The sequence below is a fragment of the Cebus imitator genome, unplaced genomic scaffold (assembly GCF_001604975.1).
Source record: "Cebus imitator isolate Cc_AM_T3 unplaced genomic scaffold, Cebus_imitator-1.0 Scaffold135, whole genome shotgun sequence".
NCBI lineage: Eukaryota > Metazoa > Chordata > Mammalia > Primates > Cebidae > Cebus > Cebus imitator.
The window spans coordinates 179,606-203,445 of record NW_016107450.1 but is presented as its reverse complement, the minus strand read 5'-3'; the positions used below and the strand labels follow the sequence as shown (position 1 = coordinate 203,445).

Genomic DNA, 23,840 nt, shown 5'->3' with positions numbered 1-23,840 from the left:
TAAACTGGATATAATTATCTTCATTTTACAGCTGAGGCAACTGAGGCTCAAAGGGTTTAAGTAACTTGCCCAAGGTCACAGCATAGCAAGCAGGTGACAGAATCAGGATTCCAACCCATATGTTATTATAGAAATTGTCATAACTTCTGAAAACATAGTAGCTTTAAAACCTTAAGAAGCATCAGTGCCATCTTCAGAACAATGACTTAGGAGTTTTTTCCTCCATGGATATAGCTTCAAATATTTGAGAAAATAACTGCAAATTTTGTTTCATCCTAACCCTAATAATGCTCTCTACAATGTCCCTCAGCCCAGAATTCCTTGTGACTATTTGATTTTTTTCTGAAGTTTTAGTCTTTAATATTGCCCTATGTTTGATTATATTATGTCAAAGGCAGAGCCTGGAGAATCATTATTAAGGATTTGTAGGTTGTTTGCATGGCCTTTTAAAGTAAAAAGCATAGCTATGAATAGAAATAAATAAATTTATTTTTCAAAGTAACCAAGACTTCAGCCATATCTATGTCCAATTCATTTACTGTAAAAAGTTCTACTGAAGATATTTTTGGATTTCTTAGATCACATAATTGAGAAAAAGATGGCAAATTTGTTGTTAGGTTAATGTAACTATCCCTTCTTTGGAGAGGGTGATAACAAAACTGTCAAAAGAAAAAAATGCCCAGATGAGATTATACTTGCAAAATTTTGTAGGCAGATACACAAACTGCAAGATAACATGTAACCATGTTTGACAGGAGAAGTAGGAGAACATGGGCTACAAAATCCTTAAGCTTGACAGCCTCTGGCAAAGTGGGGAAGAATATGAGGTCTTTTAAAATGGCTTTCTTGAGATAAAGCACAGAATGTAATGTGTGCAACATACAGAATTGTTGCTGGAGACAGCAAAAATACTCTTGAGACACTGCATACCGAGAAAAATGTGTGCAATGATCCAGAAGAAAGTGAGAGCAATGGGTTGTTGAGAGAACTGCAAACAATTTCCCTGGGACTGGGGCAAAGATGGGTGAAGGAGGAATGCAGGAGGTGAGAATGGGAAGAGAAGCAGTTCCCAGGTCATTCAAGGCTTTTTAAACCATGTCACCCTGTGCCTAAAAGTTTCTATGAAGGGGAGTGATAAGATAAAACTTGTATTTTAACAATGTGCCTCAACCCTCTGGAAAGGATTGGAGGGGTCTAAAGCCGTTAGGAGGCTAGAGATGGAAATGGCCTGAACCAAGTAAGGTACTAAGTAAAGATTAGTGGATGTGTAGAAAGGTGGGTTGGGCCGGGCTTGGTGGCACATGCTACTCGGGAGGCTGAGGCTGGAGGATCGCTGGAGTCCAGGAGTTCTGGACTGTAATGCACTGTGCCTATCGGGTGTCGGCACTAAGTTCGGCATCAATATGGCAACCTCCCGGGAGTGGGGGACCACCAGGTTGCCTAAGGAGGGGTGAACTGGCCCAGGTTGGAAACAGATCAGTAAGAGGTTCATGCCTGTGAATAGCCACTGCACTCCAGCCTGAGCAGCATAGTGAGACCCCATCTCTAAAAAAAAAAAAAGTAAATAAATTATTAAAAAAAAAAAAAGAAAGGTGGGTTGGATTTGGGTTTTACCTATGGGAAGAGTGGGAGGAAACAAGGTGACTCAGATTCCTTTGTATCTACCCATTCTTACCCCATAACCTCCCATGCTGTAAGATGATGGTGGTGGTAACAATGACGGTAAAATTTGAAGGCCTAGTATATTATGAGCTTGAAACTTCTCATCACCTAAAGATAAAATTCAAAGTCTTAAAGAGGCATACAAGCATTCCATAATGTGCTTGCTTATCCTACCACCCTTTGGTAAATACCCTGTGCAGTATTGCTGACCAATTTATAATTCAGAATTTCAGGTCAGAATTAACAATATGTTTTGAACCAGATAATCTGGCAAATAACAGTGATCAAATCAACTATGTCTGTCCTTTTATGGAGCTTCTTTTGTAGTAGATAGAGACAGGAAAAAGAAAAAACCCTCAAGGTAAAAAGAACCATGAAGAAAAAAGAGTAGGCTAAGAGTTTATATAGGGTGATCAGGAAAGTGTCTCTGATTTAAGGAGAGACTAATAGGAAGTGAGGAGAGGGAAGCCACGTGGCTCTCTGGGGAATAGCGGAATTGTAAGTGCAAAGGCCCTGAGGCAAGGACATGTGGAATAGAAGAGCAGTGTAGCTGTAGCAAAGACACAGGAAGAGAGGTAGGAGATAAGTGAGAGGAGTTCAGAGGCCAGTTCCTATAGAGCCTTGTAGCCCATTGTGTGAGCTTTGGTTTTTATTCTAAGCGAGATGGGAAATGACTGGACAATTTTCAGTAGAAGAATAACATTTGCCTTACTTCTTAAAAGAACACTTTTGTTTCCCTCTATGAACCAGACCTTAGGAAGGCAAGTGTGGAGGCGGAGACAGCAGTGAAGAGGATATTGGAATAATTCAGATGAGAAGTGATTGGCTTAGACTAGGCTGGTAGCACCATTGGTAGTGAGAAAAGGTTTATTATACCTCTTTATATGTGAGTGTATAAAAACATTATATACATTTGTGTTAGTCTGTTCTCATGCTACTAATAAAGACATATGCAAGACTGGGTAATTTATAAAGAGGTTTGATTGACTCACAGTTTAGCATGGTTGAGGAGGCTGCAGGAAACTTATAATCGTGGCAGAAAGGGAAGCAAACATGTCCTTCATGTGGCAGCAGCAAGGAGAAGTGCTGAGCAAAAGGAGGAAACGTCTCCTATAAATCATTATATCTTGTGAGAACTCACCACTATCACTGGAACAGCAGGATGGAGGTAACCACCCCCATGATTCAATTACCTCCTACTGGGTCCCTCCCACAACGCATGGGGATCATAGGAACTACAATTCAAGATGACATTTGAGTGGGAACATAGCCAAACCATATCAACATTGTACATAATGTATGTAGTACATAAATATATATAGTTTTCTAAATTCAAATATACAAAAACATACAAAGGGGAAACATAGGTAGAAACCAGAAACCCATGTCCCCCTTACTCAGCTTTAACAAGTATCCACTAATGACCAATCTCATTTTTTCTATACCTGTCCCGACCCCTCTGGATTATTGTGAAGTAGATCACAGCCATAATATCATTAAATATTTGAATTTGCCTCTAACATGTAAGGGCGTATCTGGTAGCGTGCACTTGTAGTCCTAGATACTGGGGTGGCTAAGGCATGGAGTGAGAACCTTTCTCAATCAATCAATCAATCAGTCAATAAAGGGTTTCTTTAAAAAAAAAAATTTCACAATATCCTTATCTCGTCTAGAATCTTAATAGTCCTTAATATCATCAAATATCCAACCTGTTCAGATTTTCCTGATTCCTATAAGTGGGAATCTTATTTTTGCCTTTTTATAGTTTGAACCAGGATCCAAATAATGTCTATGCATTGAAGTTAGTTGGTTTTAAAGTTTCTTCTCTGTGTCTTTTTTGTGACTTTGCAAATTTTTTTTGTGGCAAATTTTTTTTGTTGTTGGAAAAAAAACCAGGCCATTTTTACTGTAGATTTTCCCAAAGTCTGGATTTTGCTGACTGCATCCCTGTAGTGTCACTTAACCTTTCCTTTGTCCCCTGTGTTCCTGGTAGATTCGAGGCTTGATCAGACTTACATTCAGATTAGCCTTTTGCAAGACTGTCTCATAGGTTGTGTTTTGTATTTCCATTGGGGATATATAATGTGTGGTTGTTTCTGTTTTTGTCATTACTGCCTAGTTCTATAGTTTCATTAGGGGCTCCAAATGTAATTCTTACTTTTTTTTTGTTTGCTGGAATATTTATATGAGGAAAAACTCTTCCTCATCAGACATTTGATTACCCTGGAGTAAAGTTCATATAGCAAAAAAAGGAAAAAGACTTGATTCTTACCCTTCATTGACCAGTTTTCAAAAATAAAAAGTAGGTTCCCTATCCTTCTCTAAGGGTGACTTCTGAAGCTTCTCTCTTTCTCTTCATTTTATTATTATGAACTCATGTTTTTAAACACATATCCATGTTTCAATCCACTGCAGTTATTACAGTCGGCCCTCTGAGGGTTCCACATCTGTGGATTCAACCAACCCTGAATCAAAAACATTTGGAAAAAACACCAAAACAATAAATAAATACAAATAAAAACCAGTACAGTATAAAACAACTATTTGTGTAGCATTTACATTGTAATAGGTATTATAAGTACTCTAGATATGATTTAAAGTACATGGGAGGATGTGTGTAGGTTGTATACAAATACTACACCATTTTATATAAGCACTTGGGCGTCCTTGGATTTTGGTGTCCGTTAGGCGTCCTGTATCCAATCTCTTGAGTATACAGAGGGACATCAGTATTCTTACTGATGCCTAAATGGGCCATCTATGGCTGTGGGAGCCTCTGAAGCTGGCTCCTCAATGCTTCTGACACACTCAAGTACTCTTTGCTGCTTTCCTTGCTTTCTGGTATCGCCAGATGTTCCAGGCTCATCTTGTACATTTTCTGCCCCAATCTTAGAATCGGCCACTTTTTCAAAGGGCTCTATTTCCTTTTAGATGGAAATGGTGCATCAAGACCACTGTCTTGGTGTGACGGGTGCTCACTGCTCCTGAGCTGGTCTTTGTGTCTAGGCCTTCTCAGTGGACAGAGCTAGGAGCAAATTTTTTTAAAAGATAAAGTACATTATGGATTCATAATGATAATGCTTTCTTCCGTGCCAAAATTCTGGTTCTCAATTGCACCAATATAGTTGCTTTTTTGCTTTATGCTACAATACACAGCCACAGAATCACAATACCAACACTATCACCAAAACAGTTTAAGGTAGTTTTTTGTTTCTTGTTTTGCTTTTGGTGGTAGTGGGGGTACTAGTTGTATATATTTTACTTTAAGACAGTTATTTTGTATCTTAAAGTTACTTGACATAGTTTCTCTGTGTGGTTATATCATCAATTTCATACTAAGTTGCATTTGTTTGCTTCGTTTTGCTTTCACTTTTGAGGGATTGCTTTAAAATTTATGTTTGTAATGATATGGAATATTTACAAAGTTCTAAATTCAAATCTTTAAAACAGGTTGTATTCAAAGAAATCAAGCTTCTGTCCCTGTCCCCTCTACTCTGTTCCTTCCCTCACAAGTAACTCTCTTTCAAGTTTTGAGTTTATCTCTTCACTTTGTAAGAGTGTGCGTGTGCGTGCATGTGTGTGTGTGTGTGTGTGTGTGTGTGTGTGTGTGTGTATCTATCCACTCTCTCTTGGGTAAGTGGGAGCTCTCTACATATCTTAAATTCTGGATAAAATCTGGAGGTAGTATAGACAGTATTTTCTGAAAGATTGGATATGAGGTATGAGAATAGAGTTGAGGCTGATGCCCAGGTATGGCATGATTGACTGACAGAATGGAACCACCTGGCCCTGAGTGCCCTGCTTCCCACGTGGCCTGATTAGCCTCATTCATCTTTGCGAAGTCCAGCTTTCTTTGCTCAGGTGCTCTCCTCTGTGCTCCAGTGATGCCCTGTGCATCACATTGTCCTTCCCATATGGTCTTACGTACAATTTTCGTTTGTGTTTTCCTGTCAGTAGACTGCGAGCAGCTTGATGTCAGACATCATGCTTTATTCTTCTGTTTTCCCGACACCCATCACACAGCCTTTCACACAGTAGAAGCTCAATAGATCTCTGAGTAAATAAACAGGCCAGGTGCAATGTTGGGTTCTTCAGAAAAAACCCACGAGGTGGATATTGTTATCCTGTTTTACAGATGAAGGAACAGGCACCAAAAGGTTTAAGCTGCTTATCTAAAGAAACAGCTAATAAATTGCTGGAGTACAAACTCGAGTCCATCTGATGCCAAGGTCACACAGCCCTAACTATTCTCTCTGTGTTCTCATCCAGCAATGTGAGACTGTCCACGGTTAGCCTAGTAACGGTGTGACCTCAGCAAGAAAGTGAGCCTCTATATCTGTTTCCAAATTTACAAATACAAGATAGTAATGGCATGTACATTATAGGTCTATAAAGCATTTAGAATAATGTCTGTTACATGGTAGGCACTCAAATCTTAGGTATGATTTGTTATTTTTAGTAGCGGAATACTGGAAAACTACTACTACCACTACATACAAAGCCCTGTGCTTGGCACTGTGTGTGGAGTGTTCTCTGACTCACCCCATCTTGTCTTCTAGGAGCTTGCAGGCAATGTGCATATGCTTAAAGGTTTCAAGAAGGGCAACTGGGGAGTCGTCAGTCAACAGGCAGTCACTTGAGATTAGTGCCAAGTGCAGGGAAAGAGGAAAGAAGGCACTTGCAGGAAAGGGGAAAGAGGAAAGTTGGCACTGGCCAGCTTGTTAGATAGTAATCCCCTGCCCCTGGGCTTCTGGAGCAGAAATGAAAAACAGAAGCCATACTGGAGATTTGAATGCTTCAGTTCTACCAGCGCCACCAATTAGTGGCAGTTAAAAACTTCAACTCCATGTCCAGTTTGATGAGACCCCTAACAGTCCTTGCCTTGTAGTATTCATAATTGCACAGATCACAATTTAACACTCGTATTATATAGACTCTATAAGTCATGGAGTCATCCAGAGTTCATGGGACCTTGGAGAACAGCAAATTCTACCTCCACATTTTATGGAAAGAGATTTTGTCCAGAGAAGGAAAGCCATATGCCCAAAGACACACTGGTATTTGGATCTTGAACTCTGTTGGTTATGAGTCAGGTCATGCAGATTTCCAAATGCCTGGACCGTTACATGGAAGGAAGTGGACTCCCAATATGCAAGTATGCTGAGAGGAGGGATGATGGCTCCACTGTGGTACTGCCCACATTGTGTTTGGTGAGTCCAGGCTTCTGCTCTTATCAGAAGAAGAGCAGTTGTAGCTGCTGGAGGAAGAATCAGCCTTTCCCAGGATGTAGCCATTTCTGCTGCTTGATTCATATTGGGCAAGGTGGGCCCTTCCATAGCTACAGCTATCCACATGCTACTAGCAATTGCACTGAGACCTCTACTCTCTGTCAGAAAGAGGAAAGGAAGAAGTGATAGTGAAAGGGCATGAGATTTAGAGCCACACAAATCTGGTTTGTGTTCTGATCCCAGTGTTTCTTAACAGATGTGACCTTTATTCAGTCATTTAACTTCACGGAGCCTCAATTTCCTCCTCTGTAAAATGGGCATGATAATGTCCTCCTGAGTAGGTTGTTGTAATGATTAAGTGTAATAATCTATATGAAGCACTCGGTGAATGGTAGCTCCTCTGCCTCTCTCCTCGACCCTGCCTGATCCTAATTTAGGGCTGCCTATCTCTGTCACACAGTGTGGCATAGAGCTGTGGCTGTGTTATTGCACTTTCTGTTTATCAGAAGGCTACTGAGGGGTGTTGAAAGTTGTACTTTAGGCCCCACTCTCAGAGATTCTGCTTTGAGAGAAATCTGGAAATCTGCATTTTAAAAAACAGGCACCCCAGGCTATTTTGATGTGTAGCCTGCTACCTGGGTTAACATTTAACCTTGGGAACCCCTTGCATCACCGTTGGCCGGGACTCTTAGCTTGGGCAGGTTATGCAACCTCTCTGAGCCTCATTTTTGTCCCTATTAACTGAGACGGATAGCCTTTTTAGCAAGGTCCTTTTCAGAGCAAAATGAAACAGTGTGTGTGAAGCATCTTGCATGAACCTAGTATACAGCGTGAGCCTGGTGAAGATTAGATTCCCCCAGAACTACTATGTTTGCTTTTACAGTTATGCTATACAGAAATGGGCTTGTTCCAGGCTTTGAGTAAGGACTGATATCAGACACCAAAAGGCTGCATTGCCCTCTTCCAATCTATAAGCTAGCTATAGCCCTAGTTCCTTCTTTGGAAACCAAACCCTTTCAATGTATCTGCCCACCTACTCTTACCATCCTGTGGATTTTGCAGAGGACACATTGTTCGTGATGGAAAGCTACCTGCTTGCCTGTCACCTGCGTTTTTGGAGACCATTTTTATGCTTATCAGTGCCTATCTTTGAAATCTCAGAGCCTGTGAGCTCTGATTGTGTTACCTGGGATCTAAAAGGCAGCAAAGAATACCAGATGCTGCTAATGACTTATCAGCTCTTTTGGCCATAGTCTCCTCAAAGAGAAAAGGCTGTGACCCTGGGTTTGTCAGCACTCATGTGCTTTCACACCTCAAAGGGACTTGACAATGGGCAGGTTTCCAAGTCTGTAGAGTGGTTCTTTGGGAAAGATAGAAAACGTATTTACAGTTTGGTTCTTCATGCTCATGCTCTTTCCCCGCCTCCTATGCTCTGCTGCCACTACCCCTGAGGCTGGTGCATGTGGCTGTTGAACATAAGAGTCAAAGACAGCAGCTACTGACCCTAAAAGCTGCATGTCCCTGTGGGGTGGATAGGATTGGGAAGCAAGAAGAGGCTGAATTAGGAAAGAGCATCTTGATCCACCGTCATCATCCCTTTGTGAGACCAAGTCCGTATGAGGGACCATGATCATAACTGGACTGCAGTTTCCCACTCCTGCCTGTTCAAGCCTTAGAAACTACTGTTCATTAATTTCATTGTTACTCAATGAATATGTGGCAGTTTTCAACTCCTGGGTGTCTGTTCTTGAAAATATCCTTAGATTAATGCAGAGCAGACATCAGGCCCAGGTCTGGCTTTTTTGTTCTCCAGCAGTGCTTTTGGGTTTGACTTTTTCCTTTTGTGTTTTAAGCTTTTGACAAATACAATAGGAGGCAACAAAATGTTGTCAGCGGAACACAGGTTTTAGAGTGAGGCAGACCTAGAGAAGAGCCTGGATTATGACCTAAATTTTTGTGTTGGGTCCTGCTGTGGGCTGAATGTTTGTGTCCCCCCCTTTCCCAGATTCATATGCTGAAACCTAAACCTTAATGTGATAATATTTGGAGGCAGGGCCTTTGGGAGGTGATTAGGTTATGGTGGCAGAGCCATCATGAATGGGATTCATGCCTTTATAAAACAGGCCCCCAGAGAACTTGCTTGTCTCTTTCACCATGTAAGGACACAGGGAGAAGACGGCCTTCTATGAATAAAGAAGTGGTGCCCTTATCTAGGCACCAAATCTGCAGGCACCTTGATCTTGGACTTTCCAGCCTCCAGAACTGTGAGAAATACATTCTGTTGTTAATAAGCCACTCAATTTATAGTATCTTGTTATAGTAGCCCAAATAGTCTAAGACAAGTGCTCAGTTTGATCCTCTGTAAAAAGGGGATAATCAAACTTACCTGGGAACATAATTGTGAAGATTAAGTAAGATAATGGACATAAAGCTTGTAGTCTAGTTCCCAGGGATCAGAGGGTGCTTAATAAGTGATGGCTACTGCTGTTATCATCTTGCTGCACTTCAATGCAATTGAAATTGGTTTAAAAGTGAATAGGAATTGTTGGTTTCTTGACAGATTCAATTCAGTTCAATTAAGTGTCCTTTTTTGGATGGCTTACCCTGGTAAGTGTCATGCTGAGTGCTTGATACAAATAGAAATTAAGCACTGTCTCCTCACTAAACACTTCTTGCACATTCTCAATTAATTTTGTGTTGCAGCTTTCAACAAAACCATCCCCTCACCCTTCCTAGTGATTCTAAATTCTTTTATCTATTCCTTTGAAGGTTAGCTTGACTTTCAAGCCTTTTGAGATCTGAGGATCATTCACCTTTGCAGTCTCACCTCTCACGCCTCTCTAATATACCCTCTATGTCCACCCAGTTCTGTGAGGAAACACCATATCTTGGCTCTAATATGTACCGTCACTGCTGGCTGATACACATTCCTCTCCATTTCAGAGTCTTCCTCCTTCCTCCTGTGTACTGGAGACTGCAATACTCATCTCTCAGTATTAGATGAGGATTCGTGCATATAAATTTTTTTTGACCCAAGAGCAGATGGAACTACACAGACCAGACTCTAGGAAAGAGAAGACAGATGGGATGATGATCATGGCTACTTTTTATCGAACACTTCTTGTAGTTTTATATGCCTGTGTGTATTTCATTCTTAACAAGTATTATCACAAAACTGAGGTTCAGAGAGGTTGCATCACACCCTTGAACATGAAGAAGACAGGGAGGGTTGCTGTAATAATAGGGACAGTCCTCCAAAGCATGACATCGGACTCTTCTGATTTGGGCAACTAGCATGCCAGGGAAATAATTATCTGTCTCCTTAGCAACCCCCAATATTTGGCTTGGTTGTCATTGGTGCATTTCAGTTATCTTCATGTCAGTAAAGAAATAGGTCTCAGGAAATTTAATCTAGCTGGCAGTGCTATCCCTAGAATTCAATTAACTCCGTGATTTGCAATTAATGAGCCCTCATGCCAAGATTAAGGTCATAGCATTAATCTTACTTTTATTTTAGGATTTCCACTGTCATGATTTACAGTGAAATGCAGCCAATTTTGTCAGGGTTATTGGAGCATAATTAAGCCAGAAAGACAGGCAGAACAGCTAGTTAACATGGGAGCCAGGGAGGGACCCCATATCTTTGCTTGGTAAGCCTGCCTCAGGCAGGATGGGGCTACATAGGAGAATTTCCATCAGAGGACTGTTTCCCAGATGTCTGATTTCTATACAACTCAAATCCCCATCCAAACTCCAAAGAAAATATTTCAGAGTCCCCATTGGTGAACTCATTGTGAGTTATGTTCTTGTTAATTCAGTGCTACCACATCCACCTCCACCTCTAGTTGCCAATTACTAAGTTGTAAATGTAACAGACAGTGAGTGTGCTTTTACAGATGCTGGATTTAATATTCATGATGATTCCATGAAGAAGGTATCATAGGCTTTCTCTCTGTATAAGGTTATATAGCAAGTAAATGGCCTTTCCACTGAACTGATGGAAGGATGTAGCAGTTCCTAGCTGCAGACCATTTTTGTGCTTTTCTCCCTTTCATATGTGTGTGCATGTATTTTGCCCATTAGGATCTCCTCCACTTTCCCATATAGAAATAAGAAGGTAGGCATGCATAGGCAAATATTGTTTATGATTGCCTTCTAGGTGACAAATCCTGATCCATCCTTATTTAATCATCATGTACATGGGAGGAGGATATTATCTGCCTCCATTTTACAGTTGAGAAAACTGAGGCTTAGAGAGATTTATTAATTTTCCTGCTGTTACACAGGTAGCAAGGAAGGAGAGTCAGTGTTGTGAATCCAGGTCTGCTTGTTTGCCAATCCTAGGTCCTTTTAATCACAACACGCTAGTACTAAATAAATGATGTTTTTTTTCTTTTCCTGGTTCTCCAGGAGTGGTTATTATTGAGTCAAGAATTTTTGGGAAAAGTAACACGTGGAGAGTCATTTTTTGAGTGGAAGGAGTCTGAAGAGAGGGTAAGAACCACCTCCTTCTACCCGCCAGGTAAGGGTGTGCTTTTGGCCTTTGGGATTTAGCCCATGTCTTCTGTGTGTAGAGTGCAGATCCAGGTAGGCTACCGTGTCTGGCTAACCAAGCACAGAAGCCAGCCCCTCCCACTGACTTTAATTTTGCTCAGTGTTTGGTTTTTCTACAAGAGAGGGTAGTGGTCAGAAGTTTACGAGAAGGTCTCCACAAGCCAAGGCCACGCTAGAAGCTGAGTCCACAGCTAGCGGTAGCTTTCTTTGCCCTTGAGGCCAGCGTAACAGAGGAATAGCAGGTTTTCTTTGCACTTAGGTAGCAGATTTTCCTCCAAATGCTTGCTATGGTTTTTTTGGTTTTCTCCTAGGATTCACCTTCAGACTGTATCTGCCTTCCCTGTGTAGTTAGCATTTACAAGTGTCCTTACTCTGAGTTTGCTTAGCATCATTGACCATTTTTATGCCTGGCATGGCTTACTAGAGACTAACTATTGGAGGTTCTTGCTAATACAATTATCTGATAATTAGAGGCTGAAGGACTGCCTTGAAATTTCCTTCAGCTGGCTTGAGATGGAATACTTGATTTTGAAATATGCCCTAAAGAGTGTGCTATCCCTGGGGGAATCCACTTGTCTCAGCCAATATTAATCTGCTCTGTGAACAGCTTCTTAGAAATTTGCCGATATCTATTTTTGTGTGTGTGTCATTCAATATGTGAGCGTGAAAGAGTAAGAGAATTTGGTAAAAGTTCTTAATTTTTAGCTTGACCTTCTTAGGTCTAAGGAGCACTCACCTTCCCAGTCTTGTCTTCCACCCCTTTCTAACACACCCTCAAGTTCCCCAAGGAAACGGCATGACATCCTGGTTCTACTATGTATTATAGTTGGTGCCTTAGGCAAATTACTTTCTTTTTTGGAGACCCCCGCTCTACCCTTCCTCATCTGCTTAGGGGAGACTGTAATACTCATCTTTTGGTGCTGGGTGAGCCTAGCATGTTCCCTAGTATACTTATGACCAGAGCTCAGTTATGATCCTTTCACTTTTATGTCTGTCCTTGATGTGATGGTCTCTTAATCTTTGTTTGCTCTCCAATATTATTTTATACTAAATAATGGGCTAAAATGCCCTTCAGCCCATTTCCAACCAATGCCACCTCTTCCATAAGCCATGCTCTTTCCTACTTCAACGACCTTCAGCACCACCCCCACCCCGCCGCCCCTGCCTGCCACACACGCAGACTGGAAATAAGCTCCTCAGAGTGCTCATCTACTTTATATGCACTTTTATAGTAATACTTGGTGTGTCTAAACAGTAGAAAATCAACTATTATCATACAACCCTATGAGAGATATGAGAGAAAATATATTAATGACTCAAAAGACTACATTTTATTCCCAAGTGGAAATATGGCAGGTCCAAATCTATACACAATATGATCTCTATTTCTATGTATGTGGACACACAACACAACAAGTGTATGTGTGCATATTTACAAAAACATAACTAAGAGTGTAAGGATATATAGTCTCCAAAATGTTAACTGTGGTGCTCTTGTTTGTTTTTTTCTCTGTCTTAATTCCATTTTCTTTGGTTTCAGTAGACCTCAGGGGCAGAGAAGTGAGTTAATCACACTGCTTTGCAGTCTTTCTACGGCAGTCTTTCTACAGCACAAGGCCCCATCTGGTTTTATTCTTGATTTTCTTTTTTTCCCTTCTTCAGCCTCAGTTCCACCCTCCTCACCCAGCCATTTGCTTTCTTTCTAATGCTCTTTATATATGTCCTTAAATGTGCCTAAATTTTCCACATTGATTATGAATGTCTTCTACATTATACATACATATGATATTATTGTGTAATGCAACATATTTAATGTATAAAATATAACAAAATATAATGTATAGGTAATGTTTATATTTATATCTGAATGAAACCTTTTTTTAAAAAGTAGAAACTGGCATTCATGCCTCTGCTTTGTACTTCTTTTCCCCCTTTTCTCCCCTCCCCTCAACCCTGTAGTCACACACACATGCACGTGCACACACACACACACACACACACACACACACACAAATGAAGATTTTCTTGACTGGTTGCATATCCAGTTCCAAAATCCCAGGATTCCTTGTTGCATGTATTGGTTGATTTCCTCCCTTTAGCTCTCCGATATATGGTTTTGTATGAAGTTTTTAACATGACTTTTCTCAAGTAATTGAGCTCCTAGGTTTTAGCACAGCACAGCAGAGTTTGAACAGAGAATGATCAGTGGCAATGCAGACACTCTTACTGGACTAAGTATGACATTTTCTGGTGATTCATATGTTTGCCTTATCTTTCCCGGTCTAGGCCCTATTCAAACATATGGCAAAAGGGACACAGGATTTACAGTTAGAGCAGTATTTGTTTCCTTGCCCTGCCAATTACTAGCAAGCCAAGTGACTTGAGCCTTAATTTTATTGTTATGCCTTCGAGCATGTGAATGAATCTTAAATGACACCCAGAAATATGCATTTTTTAACCTTTTGAAATTTGTTGAGACTTATTTTATGCCCCAGCATATGTAAACACTTGATAAGAAGGTATATTATTCTTATCAAGTTATAAGAAGTATAACTTCTTATAAGTTTACACACTTATAAGAATATACCTTCTTATAAGTGTTTACACTTATAAGTTGTTGTTGCAGTATTCTATAAATGTCAGTTAGGGCAATGTAGTATTGCTGTTCAAATGTTTTCTTCCTATGCCAATGTTTTGTGGACCTGCTCTATCAATTATTGAGAAACGTTAAAAAATCTGCATTTGTGATTGTGAGTTTGTCCCTTATTTCTACTGTTGTGTCCATTTTTGCTTTATATAGAAGCTGTGTTATTAGGTGCATACATTTAGAATTATATCTTATGGAATAAGTAACTCTTAATTATGAAACATTACTCCTTATCTTTGTAATATTCTGTCTTGAAATTAATTTGCCTGATATTAATATAGGCCTACCTGCTTTCTTTTGCTTACTGTTTTGCATGATTAATACTTTCTCATCCTTTACTATTAACTTATCCGTAACTTTGTAATGAAAGTACGTCTCTTGTACACAGCATATAATTTGGTTTTTTATTCAGTCTGACAGTCTCTGTCTTTTAATGATAGTATTTGGTCTATTTAGATTTATTATAATTATTAATATAATTGAGATTAAGTCTACTCTCTTGTTATTAGTTTCTAACTATTCCTTCTGTTTTTTGTTTTTCTATTCTTTTCAGCTTAGTTAGGATTAATTATATATTTTTAATATGAAATTTTAATTCTTCTGGCTTTTTGACTATGTGTAGTACATATATTTATATATGAATATATATATATATATATATATATATATATGGTATATGGTTTCTCCAGAGATTGCAATAATCATTCTTCACTTGTCACTATATACTTAGAATAAAATGAGAATATTATAGCAGTAAAATTTCACTTAGCTTCTACCCATCTTTTGAAAGTGATATTTTGTCATATATTTTTCATCTGTGTAATAACACCACAATACAATGTTGTTATTTTTGCTTGTAACAGTTATCTTTCAGATGCATTAAGAGAAGAAAACCGTAATCTTTTATATTCACACACACATTTACAATTTCTGTTACTCTTCGTTCTTTCCTACAGATCTGAGTTTTCATCTGGTAACATTGACCTTATGACTGAAGAACTCCCTTTAGCATTTCTTGTAATGCAGGTCAATTAGCAACAAATTTTTCATGTTTTTTTTAATATGAAATTTTGTTTTGAAAGGATTTTTTTTACTGTCTGTAAAGTTCTTGGGTGATAGTTGTTTTTCTATCAGCACTCTAAAAAAAATTCATTTCATTGCTTTCTGACTGCCATTGTTTCTGATGAATGTTAGCCATTATTGACATTGTTGTCCCTCTGTATGTAATATATCTTTTTCTCTATCAGCTACTAAGATTTTCTTTTTCTTTTTGTCGTTAGCAGTCTTATTCTGCTGTGTCTAAGGCGATTCTTTGTATATTTATCCTGTTTTGGGTTTGCTGAGTTACTTGGATCTGCAGCAGTAGTTCTTAAGCAGGGACAATGTTGGTTCTCTAGTAAACATTTGGCAAAGTTTGGAGGTGTTTTTGGTTGTCTTTGCTTAGAGTTCAGGTAGGAGAGGATATTACTTGAAATTAGTTAATAGAGGATAGGGATGCTGCTAAAAGTTCTGCAATGTCCATGACAGCCCCCCGCAACAAAGAATTATCCAATTTACAGTACCAATAGTGCCAAGTGCTAAGGTTGAGACATTCTGATTTTTGAGTTGAAATTTTTTCCACCAAATGTTGAAAATAGCTTTTATCTGCTCCGTTTTCTTCCTCCGTCCCTTCTTAGACTCTGCTTACATGATGGTGAACAACTTACATGATGGTAAACTGCTTACATGATGTTGTCTCATAGCTCACTGAGACTCTGTTTTTAATTTCTTTTGACCTGACTTCAAGTTCATACAATTTCCTTTTGCAGATTCCAATCTTCTGTTAAGCTCATTTAGAAAAAATTTCATTTCAGATATTATACTTTTCAATTCTGCAGCTTTCTTCTTCTTTTTTTCAATATTCTTTGCTATTAGCTCATTAAGACTATCTCTTTGTTTAAGCCTTTGAACATATTAATAAGCTTAAAGTTCTTGTCTACTAATTCCAGTATCTGGAGCATTTCAGGTTCTGTTTCTATTTACTGCCTTTTTATTGTTCAATTTATACTGCTCCTTCACGTGTGCAGTTTTATTTTTATTGTATGATAAACATTGTGATGATACTTTGTTTGAAGTCTGGATTACCATTTTCCTTGAAAACATGTTGAATTTTATTCTGGAAGACAGTTAAATTACTGACATATTCTTCCAGTCATTAGGCTTGATTTTATTCTTTGTTAAAATGGGTTTTTTGTGATTTTCAACCTGGTCCTAGGAATGCAGCCTTTAGGATATGGTCCTATTCCTAGCATGGATGTGGCCTTTTTGAGATGGAAACACTGAATATTCAACTAAATGCCTGAGGTGCTCAGTAAGAGCTTTCCATTTTGGCTGTGCTAGAGCTCCAACATATGCCAGCATTTATAACCTCTGGTATATAATGCTGGTTTAGCTCTCAACCCTGCATCATGCAGTCTCTGCTGGGGCCTTGTGAAGTCTTACTCTCTATATTCATAGCCCAGGCCTCAGCCAAGGACTCAGGGTGAATTTCCATGCAGATTTCTTCCTTCCCATCCCTTCAGCACCCCCACCCACTATGTCCACACTGTGCCTCTCCCTATTTTCTTTCATATTGTCCCACATATCCCAGCTTCTTAGCAGTTTTTGTATTTTGATCCCTGCCTTCAGAGTTCAGCAGGACCGCTATTCTGCTTGGGTTCTAGATCATTTTATGGTAATAGGAAAGTGCCTCCAGGTAAAAAGCTGGAGCAACTGTGAGGGTCACCTTGTATGTTTTCTTTTTTTCAAAGATCTCAGTCCTTTTTAGACTGTTGTTTAATGCCTGAAAACAGATGTTTCATATAACTTATCTAGTTTATTACAGGAGCTCAAGTCTAATACCATTATCATGGTTAGAAGTGGAAATCAGGAATATGCATTTTAAGTAAAGACCCCAGATCATTCTGAAACTGATGGTTGTGGGATCATATTTTAGAACTGCTGATGTAAATTATTTAAAGTAATATAAAGTGTTCAAAGTAACCCCTGCTTTCTGAGGAATTGTCAGAGGATCTCTACTCTCCAGGAGGTCTAGGTATTTTATATATAACAAAGGATAAAAAACTTTTTTCTGAAATGTTTCTTGATGTGAGATCCCTTTGAGTGTGATGTATGTGTATGCATGTATTTGCTACAGTGCTGAGTTGTTCTCTGTATTTTCACCATCTTGTGTATAAACAATGCACAATAAACTACCACACCACAGCAGAATCATCGATCAAATATACTGCAAGAATGAATCATCCATACATGTGTGTATATACACACAGTTAGATTTTTTTTTGTTGTTGCTATTTTTGTTTTAAGATGGAGTTTTGCTCTTGTCCAGGCTGGAGTGCAGTGGTGCAATCTTGGCTCACTGCAACCTCCTCCTCCTGGGTTCAAGCGATTCTCCTGCCTCAGCCTCCTAAGTAGCTGGGATTACAGGTGTTCACCACCAGCCACCATGCCCAGGTAAATTTTTGTACTTTTAGTAGAGAGGGATTTTCACCATATTGGCCAGGCTGGTCTTGAACTCCTGACTTCAGGTGATCTGCCTGCCTTGGCCTCCCAAAGTGCTGGGATTACAGGTGTGAGCCACCACACCCGCCTTCACAGTTATGTGTTAAAACTTATAAAATGTTTACATTTTCAATATGTAGTTTTATATGTAGATTTCATATGTCAATAAAGCTGTTTTTTTAAAACAGTTAAGTCATGGCAATGATTTAGGGAAGTCATTTTCTTTTCCTGGTGCATCCATTTGAGGCACAGGGTTACATTGCTAATATTCCATTGAGTATTAAAGTGTTATGAGTCTGGTTTGTTTCCTCTCATTGGCCAAGGGGGGCTTCCACCTCTCTGTTACGTTCCCGACTGTGCCTGATGAAATGAAAAAAACATGGGTCTTGTCATCACACAGACATTTGGATACATCCTAAGTAACCTGGTGAATGAATTGACCTCGTTGACTCTTTCGATTTAGGCTAGAAGTCCAATGTGATATCCACTGTGCCACAGAGTCAGCTTGCATGAATTGACCTCTTTGAGACATAGTTTCCTTATCTGAAAAATAAGAGTAAAAATATACTTCAGTTTTAATGTGTGGGATATCGTATATTCCTAGCATAATGCCTAACATGTAGTAAGGCCACTTTGGTATATGTGTAGGACATGTGTGTGTTGCATGTCGCACATAGCATATGTACACTTACCTTGATCTTTTAAACAACGAACAATATCCATCCATGACCACTGCTACTTTTCTGGAGAACGATAATTTGATCTTTCTCTCCGAAGATGGCTTGCAATGGCAGCTCCAGAATTTCTGTCTCTCAGCTAAGGGAAGGCAGTCTTGTTGGAAGGGGAGGAGCTTGAGAAACCCTTCTTGGAGTTGCATATGCATAACAAGCATACTGGTTTTCTAAAATTCTACCTGTGTATGGGGGGCTATTTGGGAAGATTGATAGAGTTCTCTCAGTTGCCCTTTGGTACCTATATTGTCTCTCCTGTCTCTCTTAAATGAAACTGAAATGTTGAACAGAAAATTTTTGCCTTATTTTTCTCTTTGCAGTTTTCTTTCAACAGGCCATCAGTCCTCTGCTATCTCTGTTCTCTATCATAGACAAGGTCAGATAATAGCAAGGACATTTTCTCTGATCCAGGCTGGTAATTAAGAGGGAAATGTTATAGTCCATTTTATGCAATTTAAGCCCCGATCTTTTCATTAGTGAAAGGAGAAAAAAAATCATGACCCCTCACTTTCTGGAGTTGAGGGTCCATGTGGTATACAGAACCCTTTCTATTATTTCAGGTTTCTATTGGGGACTCTGATCTCATTGAATAGATTTGATTACTATTATTTCATAATGCTGAACCTTTTTATTTGGTCCACTTGTTGAAGAGTAAAGATTCCTTATTTAGACTCCTTTTCCCTGGCACATCATAAGTACTTACTATGTTTGTTGAATCAAATTAAGCAACATCCATGTTTAGTTTTATATGAGAGTTTATTGAATAAAATTTGGATTGGCACCTGTAGCCTGACTTCCTTGATCGTTGAAGGAACAAAATATGTTACATCCATTTGGCTGGAATTCCCCTAGCACCAACAGCCTGGTTATGAACACTGTGTACCCTGTCTTTATTATACGCAGAGACCATTTTGGTTTCAATATGGTCTTTACTTTGACTGCATTTCTCATTTTTTCTACTCTTACCATTCTTTTTTTGTGTTGTAGATCCTTTTGGGAAAGAGGAGCTAGTATTGGTTCCTTAATGAGCTCCTCTTACCTCTTTGAAGGTAAACATTTCTCCCGGGTTTTCTCATAAAATATTAGTCTTCTTCACAATAAAGCTTGTGCTGAATTTCATGAAACCCCCATCTCTCAGGCAGGCATTCTCAGTGGGTGCAGTGTTGTAATCAGAAACTCCGAAAAGCTTGAGGAGACAGTGAAACAGTGAAAGCATTTGGTCATATTTGCTACCTACAGTTAAGCAAACACCAGGTCACTGTCAAGGTTGATCTGTTTGGTCTTCCTTGTCATCTCTGCCATCTTCTCTTTGATTATTGCATTCTATAGCAGCTCAGTTTCATGTACTTTTAGTGAGTGCTTACTGTGTGCCATGTATTGTACATAGGGAGCTGTGAAGAGGCATGAAACATGTTCCTTGCTATTGAAGACTCAATAGCAAGTAATTGAGTTGAGAGGAGGTAGACTCATTCATGAGTACGTGAATATAATGCAGCTGACTGCTCTGAGTCCTAGGATGAAGGAACAGAATGAGGTGGGAGAATGGAGACATGAGAGACAAAAAGTGCCTCATGAAAGGCAGGATGGAGAGGTGAGTAAGAGCAGAGGCTTTGGGTCCAGCCAAACCCAGGTTCATCTCATTCTGTTGTGACTCTTACTAAACATTACCAAAACCTCCGTTTCCTTAGTGGGACTCCCACCTGCCACTGTGCTTAGCACAAGGGTCCAATTTAGTTGTTTATGGAAACTGCTTAGCTAAGTGTCTAGCCTAGAGTACATGTTTAGTAGATGGCCTTTATATGAGGATGATAGTGTTAAAGAATTTTAGAAGTGGAAGGGACTTAGGAAATCACTTAATTCATTCTCCTATGTTTATATTCTTTGAGACCCTGGGTTTGTGATTCTCCCATAGCTTGGGAGAGAGCTGGGCATCATAGTCTAGTACTCTCCCATTAAGGTCCTGAAAAGTGATTGTAGAAATTGCACACATACAGATTTTATGGTGTCTATAGTTATGACAAAAGCTTTAATAACTGGCACACTAACATAATATAGAAATCAATATATATCAATGTAAAATATAACCCCCTTTTATTCTGTAAGTAAATATACCCATTCACATGTATATGATCACTGTTTAAAGCACAAATTACCACTCTAATTTCCAATTTTCAAATTAATTTTCGGACATTCTGGAGAGTCTTGTTGTTACTAGCTAAATGATCTCCATTTCTGGGCCATGGTTTGACGTAGGGAATGGCAGCAGAACCTTCCAGCAACTTCCCCATTAAATTGATTATTCTGACTGGGCGGAGTGGCTGAAATATGTAATCCTAGCACTTTGGGAGGCCAAGGCAGGTGGATCACGTGAGCTCAGGAGTTTGAGAACATGGCGAAACCCCATTGCTACAGAAAATACAAAAATTAGCCAGGCATAGTGCACCCCTGTCATCCCAGCTACTCAGGAGGTGGAGTTGGGAGGATTGCTTGAGCCTGGGAGGCAGAGGTTGCCGTGAGCCAAGATTGTGCCACGGCACTCCAGCCTGGGCAACAGAGCCAGACCCTGTCTCAAAAAAAAAAAAAGATTATTCTAAGGGCCCTGGCACTTTATTGCAGTACAAGGAGGGCTGGGTGTGCTGTTGACTTGTAAGAGCTGTGAAGCTCTTGGATGCCTGTGCTTCCTAGTGGCCTGAATCCAGAAAGCCTGACTCATTGGCACCACCTGCCCTGTGGCCTCTGCCTGCCAGTGCTTAGCTCCCCTGGAGCCTTCCGTGGATGCTACACATGCCCTTGCTTCTGCCCCCTTGGTCTGTTGAGCAGCTGTGTCCAAGGCCACTGTTGTACAATGTCATCGAGTGACTTGTAGTTTTAATAGCTCATACCAAGTGCCAACTAGTACAGAACTATTATAATATTTAAAAAACCAGTACCACTGAATCTGAATGAACCTGAATATTTCTGCAGATAGCTCATCATAAGTCCTCCCACCAGACACTAGGTCACGTCAAGATGGGAAGCAGATACTTCAGAGTGATAAAGAGGTTCACTTCTGGTAAACACTTATTCTTCTGAACTATCAAAGTGAAGAGTTTCCATGGACCATAGCTTGGATGCACCAGTAAGAGATTCTTACCCTAGGGAGGCTTGCTAGACACATCTCCAGTCTGGCTTAATAGCCCCCTGAAATAGAACAGCATGGCCTTTTTTTTTTTTTTTTTTTTTTTTTTTTTTTTTTTTTTTTTTGCTAAGGCTGTGTGACTTTGCTAGAGGCAGCATTTTTTGTGGCTTTATCTTCTATGTGTCATTCTATTAATATTTCTATTCTACAGATAAGGAAATCAAGGCTTCTCTAGACGATACATCCAGCTAGTAGCAGAAGTGGTATCCAAACCAGATCTGGCTGACATAAATCCTGTATTTCAACATGGGTTGCCTTGTGTAATGCCTAACCACTTGTTTGGCATAGGAAGTGTTGATTTATTATTTTGCTAAATGTTATCTTTTTTTCTCTGAAATTTTAATTTCTAGTTGGATTCTCAGCCATTTGTGGGAAGCATTTCTTGGAATCATTTACTGTGAGTGCTGAATTTCTAAAATTAAAATAAAAATTCTGCTGGGCACAGTGTCTCATGCCTGTAATCCCAACACTTTGAGAGGCTAAGGCCGGCCAATCACCTGAGGTCAGGAGTTTGACACCAGCCTGGGCAACATGGTGAAACCCTGTCTCTACAGAAAATACAAAAATTAGTTGGGTGTGGTGGTGCGCACCTGTAATCCCAGCTGCTCGGGATGCTGAGGTGGAAGACTTACTTGAGCCCAGAAGGTGGAGGTTGCAGTGAGCCGAGACTGGGCCACCACGCTGCAGCCTGGGTGACAGAATGATACTCTGTCTCAAATAAATAAATAAATAAATAACATATAAAAAAAATAAGAATTTCTGTTCATTTTTGAAAATCTCATTACATAAAAATCTCAATGTCATGCATGGTCTTATTTGATCCTGTTGATGACATGAGGCACGTAGAAAAGTTTTTGTTCTTAATTAGTTCCAGTTTATAAGGTGAGGAGTTGGAGGGGTGTGGTGGAAAGGAGGCCTAGAGGAGTAAAATGACATGCTCAAGGTCACACAGCTTTTAAGCAGAGGAACCAAGTCTCCAGTCGAAGACCTCTCTCCTTAAAGTCCATTATGTTTCCTCAAAGCTTCCCTGGAGTGAGATAAATGGGGAATGAGATGTAAGCAGTCTTTGATTCCAGAAGCCAAGGCAGTGGGTTTTTCCATGGTGTATCTACTTGTTAGGTCCATATGATCCATTTCTCTAACTGCTGGGAGCCAAGAGCTGAAAAATGTGTTGTAAAGAAGGATGATGAAGCCCTTTGTGATAATGACAGTAGTTCCTTCCTTGCTCTTTGCCAAGCACTGTGAAGTAATGACCTTTCCCTAGAGCAGGGACTAATGGGGCATCTCTACAAAGTCACTTTAGTTTCAGGGATTTCTATCCCACAGTTGTCAATTTTGTAGAAGCCAGGACAAGACATTTTTGACATTGTGACACTTAACTACAGAGAAAAATGCCCACTGGTGAATGGGAACACGAATATGACATGATTCTAATGCCAAGTTCACTTTATCAGTCGTCTCTCCAAAAGGCTGATTTTGAACACTATGGGATAGTAACTCACTTTACTAGAACTGGATGATGAAAACGTTCTGGAAAGAGGAAAAGTGATATTCTGTGGAATTAGCTTTGTGGAGGCCCAGAGGACTCACTGAAGAAGGCTGATGTTCCAGGAACTGCAGTTGGTGCCAAGCGGCCTCTGCCCTCTCCTCCTTGTCCTCAGCCTACTAAATCATCTTGAGTATTGACATTGGAAATGAGATAGTTACTGCTGTGATGAAGCCAGGTCTGAAGTCTTAGAATGAGTCAAGTATAGAAAGATGTTCCTTCCTGGCAAGCCCCTAGCCTGCTTGGAGTGAAGGGGCCACACAGGCTCTTGGAGCACTCACTGTTGGCAGCCTTTGCCTGCCTCTCCCAGGCCAGCTGAGAAACTTGTGTGACTGTGAACTGCAATGAATCATGCAAGAGGAGGGAGGTCTCTACAACTGTTGGAGAAAGACATATCGGAATTGAATAACATAACACTTGGCTCTTTATTTTTTATAACATATTTTTAACTGTAAAACTAGTGAATGCGACTGGGTGCGGTAGCTCATGCCTGTAATCCCAGCACTTTGGGAGGCCGAGGTAGGTGGATCACTTGAGGTCAGGAGTTTGAGACCAGCCTGGCCAACATGGCAAAACCCCATCTCTACTAAAAATACAAAAATTAGCTGGGCTTGGTGGCGGGCACCTGTAATCCCAGCTAATTGGGAGGCTGAGACAGAAGAATTGCTTGAACCTGGGAGGCGAAGGTTGCAGCAATCTGAGATCGCGCCACTGCACTCTGGCCTGGGTGATAGAGCAAGACTCAGTCTCAAAA

General features: G+C 40.0%; 1 protein-coding gene across 8 annotated transcripts in view; it reads left to right on the top strand.

Annotated features, from left to right (window-relative positions):
* Nucleotides 1–23,840, top strand: part of DNAJC6 (DnaJ heat shock protein family (Hsp40) member C6) — a 178,067-nt gene that overhangs the window by 96,966 nt on the left and 57,261 nt on the right. For 2 of the 8 annotated variants that reach the window (XM_037743101.1, XM_037743099.1), the window contains one exon: nucleotides 11,301–11,412. The exons of the other annotated variants lie outside the window; for them this stretch is intronic. Coding sequence is in view for 1 of the 2 variants with exons in the window: in XM_037743099.1 (XP_037599027.1) it covers nucleotides 11,301–11,412 (112 nt within the window). In the remaining variant the exon portion in view is untranslated. The remainder of the gene's footprint in view (nucleotides 1–11,300; nucleotides 11,413–23,840) is intronic. 8 annotated transcript variants of the gene reach the window in all.